The 5,974-nt window shown below is 40.1% G+C and overlaps 1 protein-coding gene across 2 annotated transcripts in view; it reads right to left on the reverse strand.

Annotated features, from left to right (window-relative positions):
• PLCG2 (phospholipase C gamma 2) overlaps window positions 1-5,974 on the reverse strand; it is a 106,654-nt gene that overhangs the window by 47,156 nt on the left and 53,524 nt on the right. For both annotated transcript variants that reach the window (XM_019505479.1, XM_019505478.1), the window contains exons 6-9: window positions 5,638-5,722; window positions 4,732-4,815; window positions 3,067-3,110; window positions 1,705-1,777 (exon numbers count right to left, since the gene is read on the reverse strand). In XM_019505479.1, coding sequence (XP_019361024.1) covers window positions 1,705-1,777; window positions 3,067-3,110; window positions 4,732-4,815; window positions 5,638-5,722 — 286 coding nt within the window. The remainder of the gene's footprint in view (window positions 1-1,704; window positions 1,778-3,066; window positions 3,111-4,731; window positions 4,816-5,637; window positions 5,723-5,974) is intronic.

The raw sequence follows: 5,974 nt of genomic DNA on the forward strand, positions 1-5,974 counted from the left end.
ACAGGGCAGACCCTACAATGAGAGACTGCGGGACCTGAACCTGTTCAGCCTTCACAAGAGAAGGCTGAGGGGGGACCTGGTGACCATATATAAACTTACTAGGGGGGACCAGAAGGGCTTGGGAGAGACCTTGTTTCCCAAGCGCTCCCTGGCATAACAAGGAATAACCGCCACAAGTTGTTGGAGCGGAGGTTTAGACTAGACATCAAGAAGCACTACTTCACGGTCAGGGCGGCTAGGATCTGGAACCAACTTCCAAGGGAAGTGGTGCTGGCTTCTACCTTGGGGGTCTTTAAGAGGAGGCTTGATGCCTACCTAGCTGGGATCATTTGAGCCCAGTTTTTTCTCCTGCCCAGGTGGGGGGTCGGACTTGAAGATCTACAAGGTCCCTTCCGACCCGACTTCTATGATTCTATGAATGTATGTGCTGTAAATTAGGTTCATCATTTTTTTCCCCAAAAAATAGATTTAATTTCAAAATAATGCAACTCTACGTAAGGGAAAGCCTATATGCTGATTCAGGGATAAAAGAAGCCCTCAGCTCTAGTACAAACCTGACACAGGCAGGGGCTATATTCAGAGCAGGAAAAACCACAGTGTATGAAATCCTGACCCCATCAAGGCAGAGGTAATCTTGATTCTGGCCTAATTTCCTAACTTTTGAATGCCTCATAGTAACACTAAGGCTGCAAAGTACCAGTCACATCAAGAAAAAAAAAAAATCAAGTTCATTCAGGGAATGCACAAATGTCTGTGTTCCATTTGACTGTTCAATGAGATTTGCAAACCTGGAGCTCAAAAGGGCCTATGAATTATCAAAGCTTAAACATACAGAAGATATGCCAGGCTTTCCAAAAATATGCACATGGTAACAAGAAGGGGGTTCTGCAAGATATTCTTTTATCACACCCCCACCTGGAAAATACCCTATTTTTTTATATCAACCCAGGACTTTAATCAGACAGTCTAACCAGGATAAAACCCACAGTTTAAACTAACCTATGTTAAACAGGATCTTGTCTTTACCTGTGAATGCTGATTGTCCTCACCAGATCACTGCCGGGAGACAGACCCTACTCCTGTTAAAATTTCCTTTGACTCAAGTGAAGCCAAGATCTCAATGCACTGTTTCTTTCCATGGTGCCAAGCCTCATGGGGCCATGGCAAGGATACCACCCCAAATGATTATCTGGTGTCACTCACAACAGAGCCAGGATGTCACTCCTGATATCTATGTGGTGTCAGTCAAACACTTCCATTTATGTAGCAGAAACCAAATAAAACCATGTTAACTGCAGCATCTCCCTCTCGTTTTTTTCACACCTGGCTTTTCTTTACAGAGAATAAACTATCATAGAGCTGCAATTTATGCTTAATCAGTAATACTGATGCTTATCGATTTCAGGGAAATGCAACTATGAAGTGAGATCATCTCTTTTATTGGCTCAACTTTTAGTTGGGAGAGATGTTTGGCAAGCTTTTCTCTCTCCCAGCTATAGGTTGGTTGAATAAAAGATATTACTGCATCTCACAAAACTTGCTCTTTATTTATTCCTGGGACCACTAGGGCTACCATAATACTACTAGTAGTTTCCATGTCACCATTAGCATTGCTGTACTCTATGTCAGTCTGTGACTTCTCTGCAAAATGCATTAATGCTGGAAGCCTTGATAAAGAGGCACTTGGGTTTCTGACCCTCTCACCTGCTGCTCATGTAGCAGAAATCTCTGGAAGTCATGTAGATGGACTGCTGAAGCGTTTGGATGGTCAGTATTTCTAGAGCAGAGGGAAAGAAAAAAATTAGCAAATTTCCTGATGGTTACTGAACAGAGGGGGAAAAAGGAGAACAAATATTGGCTAAGTCAGGCCCTCAGGAGGATATGGCTACAGAACTGAATCTATCCAGATAGAGGACTCAAAACTTAGTCGAAACCCTGTTGAAGGCAATGGGTGGATGATGGTGTCAGGAGTGGATTTTCAGTCTCAGAATCAAAGGTCACAGCCAAACGACTCACCACATAAGGCTGGAAAAGTTACTTAGGCTCTCTCCGTTTATCGTTTTGTAATGCGAGAGCTACATTTCCTTACGTAATCAGGGTGTTGTGAAGCTTAATTAGGGTATTGTTAAAAGTATTGTTCTTGTAAATTATTTGCATAGCCACGTGTTTTATTAAATGATACACGCACTCATTATGAGTAAGGACCAAAGAAGTTACTATATCAAGGGCAGCGAGTCTTAAGATACTTAAGAAGTTCCTTACATGCAACATGCAAAGTCAGGATAAACTGGCTTTACCTAGAAAAATCGTAAGTGTTCCTCACTTATATTCAGCGGCCCCTCATCTCTTCAACATGCTGCATGTACCTTATTTGCTTAGGGAACTTGAGAATTATTACAGACAAGGAAATCAAGACATGATTTGGGTTCAAATTCTGCTTTGCCTCAACCAATCCACAATACTCCTTTGCCTTCGGGTTTAACTCCCAAAGCAAAAATTCAGAGAGCCAGCTGTTGTCCTCCATTAAAGCTCTCACTGAAGTCCATCAGTAGGAAAAATTTAGTTCTTACAGCGAATCGCCCTTAATCACTTTTCATGCCAGATATTAAAATGAATATCAAAGTATAGGTAGGGCATGTTTCAATGATAAATTCTCATCAAGCAGCACAGCGATAAGAAATCCACTCTCTCTTCACTTAAAGTACCATAACACATAAACAGTGCCATCACTTCAAAGAAAAGAAATAAATGGCTCCATTAGATCAGAGGATCCCAAACTTTTTCTTACGGCGTACCCCTTCCAGACTTACCAGCTGCCAGCATACCCCTACCAGCATACGTTTTGTATTTTAACCCCTTATATGCCAATTATTATAACAAAAATTAAATTACACAATTTATCCCGCATACCGTCTTGTGTACTGCCAAGGTATGTGTACCACAGTTTGGGAACCCCTAAACTAGATCATTGATTGTGGGACTACGAAGTGTAGCTGCATTACAACCATACACACACATGCACATGCACACACGCACGTATAAAATTGTATTAATAGAAAATCTCACCCAAGAATGAACACAGAAGAATCCTTTTTGAATTCCTCAAGAATCTTGAGATAGGAATAAAAACAGAAAAGATGCACAATAAAAAATCTACATGTTTTCATTCAATAATATCTACAGTGGCTTGTGCTCTCTACATGCTGTATAGCTATTTATTTTTTATTGATTTATATGCTACCCTTTTAAGCTAGCAAACTACAGTCTGAGTTCAAATGTCCAAGAAACAAGCTGTCAAAGCTAGTGGGTACATGTCAGGATGTGTCCATGTAGAAGCACACAATTCTTGAACAAGAAACTTGACCTTGATAATTCATGTTATAAAACACAAGCAGTCAATTTCCCTGGGAACTTTTATTGCTTGATAGCCTGCAAAAACTGTAAGCACACATATACTGTATCATCTTTATTCATCTAGGTATAAAATCTAAACTAAATTGCCTCCAAGTTGGATCGGCACAGATACAGATCTCAGGAAGCGGTTGCCAACTTAGCTGAAAACAATTGTTAAGCAAGATGAGGAGTTTCTTAAAATGATCCACCAAGTGTGAGAACAAGAGTTCAAAGGAGGTCAGATGGTCTGTGCTTTACTCTCCCTTTAAGTAACTTCTTAATATTTAAGGTGAAAAGCTAGACTCACCCTACAAAATGGAGCACTTAACAAGGCGAATTGAACAAATAAGGCATTTCAGCAAGCAATATCCTACAGCATAGTTATTTGTATCAGACTGATCAACATTAAAAATATGTTTACTCTACAAAACTGAAAGGGGAAACTATGAACAAACCATTCCTGTGCCAACTGAGGTGAAGCGGCCTGAATATTAACAGTGGCTTGCATTTCTGCAGACACAATTAGCAGTATGCAATTACTATCATTCAGCCATTCGTACCAACATCTTCAAGTTTGGGTGCTGAAATTTAAGCACTTAAGAGCCAGATCCAGAAAGGTATTTAGGTGCTGAAGACCTCCTGAAATCAATAGGACTTCAGCACAGAAATCCCTCCTGGAATCTGGCCCTCATACCCACATTTACACATTTAAGTAAATACCCCGATTTTCAGTGACACAAAGCTTTTGGAGCTCCCATCAACTTCATGACTCTGGATGCAATGAACTTCTTTGGTTGCAGTGACCAAATTGTTCCCTTAGTAAATCTGTAAATACAGAGCCACGCCATTTATACAGTGCCAGGGCTGTCACAGGCATATCATGCAGTAAGCCAATTGTATGTATGCACCATCCTCACACCGAAGAAAACATGACAACAACTGCCCTCATTTGGTGACCAGGACATGCAAGCAAAGTTTAAAGAACATTCCTTTGGATGCAGGATAAATCAAATCAGGAAATCATGTAAGAACAAAACCCTCATTATACTGAACATCCATTAATTAAACCCAACCCATGAACATCCTACACATGGCACAGACAAACGTGCTTGACAAACTGCTCCCAAAAGCCCTGTTAGGTGTTTGCACACTTCCACTATGAGCAGCCAAGAAGCAACACTAATGTCTCCATTTCTTTTATTAAACCAGCTATCAGTGCATCAAATATAGTAAGATGAATGAGCATTTTATGGTAGAGGGCAGAAGGTCCCGATTCACTTTTCATTCAACCCAAGCAAGATAACAGCATGCTCGCTGGCCATTTTGAGATGAACTTACCAATCTCTGTTGTTCAAACATAATTTTCTTGTAGAACAAGTGAAATTGTTCAAAACTTAGGTCTTCCTTGGGTGCTCCCACTTCCTGTGAGAGAAAGTTGCACAGCATATTTAGAATTTCCTCTTCAGTTTATGTTGTGGCAACAAACATGTCCTTACCTTACTAGCTGCCACACGGTGCCCAAGCATGCATATGTATGGCTGTTGTGCCCTGACGTCAACTATTTTGACATGTCAGTTAAGTAATTTCTTAAGATAAAGGTTATATGTAACATGAAAAAAAAAAGAGATGTTCTGGTTTATAGTATATTGTTTCTGATCCACATCTCTGGCTTCCGAGTCTTTTATCACTGACCCGGGTACCGATGGCTAGTTCACTTTCTCCTCGCAAAGTATAAGGGAAAGTGTCCCATTGACTCCTTGTTAGTAGAAATAATGGTAGCAGTTATTTAGGGCTTTGCAGGTGGAAATTACAGGGCAAGAACAACACAGAAAAGATTTCTAAGGTTCTGGGAGGACCAAGGGCCCTCAAAATATTATGAACAATAGTGAAAGTTGAAATACAAGTCTAAGGGGTTGGGGCTTTTTTCATAAGGCAAAAGAGTTCTCAGTTTAAAACAGCGTGGACACTGGTTCTTGGTGAATTTGGCCCAGTACCACAAACAGGGCGGCCAACCTGATTTTGGCTTTCCGCAGTACTGCAATATTAGGAACTGGAATAAAAGTGATGATAAGTTTAAAAAGAAGAACAAGAAGTTGCTGAGTTACAGCCAGATCTAAACACACACAAAAAAATCTGATAATTAAATTAATTCACATAGAAAGAAGCTAAAGATCTAGACAAAATACCATACATAGGAATCAGTTACAGGTGTTAGCCGGACATCAAGTACTTAATGATAATTACCACAAACTTATCCTTCAAAAACTTCATGCTGCCTACTTTGAAGTTTACTAGTGGAAGTATGGTCTTCAGTTCCCTAATGCTGATACTGAAAGAAAAAACAAAGCAAAAAACAGCAGTTTTATTAGTATACAAGTAGCTGGCATGTATTCTTCACCAGCACAAAAGTTAAAATATTGGTACAGTTTAAATACTTTTTGTTCATTGCTCCCATCCAGCTACAACTGGTAGCTGTGGCCAGTAGATTGCTGTCTTAGTGCAATAAAATGGTAAATATCTTTTAACTGTGTGTATGTGTACACACACACACACACACACACACACACACACACACACACAC

The sequence above is a fragment of the Gavialis gangeticus genome, unplaced genomic scaffold, assembly GCF_001723915.1.
Source record: "Gavialis gangeticus isolate Ggan-Ray unplaced genomic scaffold, GavGan_comp1, whole genome shotgun sequence".
In the NCBI taxonomy this organism is placed as follows: Eukaryota; Metazoa; Chordata; order Crocodylia; family Gavialidae; genus Gavialis; species Gavialis gangeticus.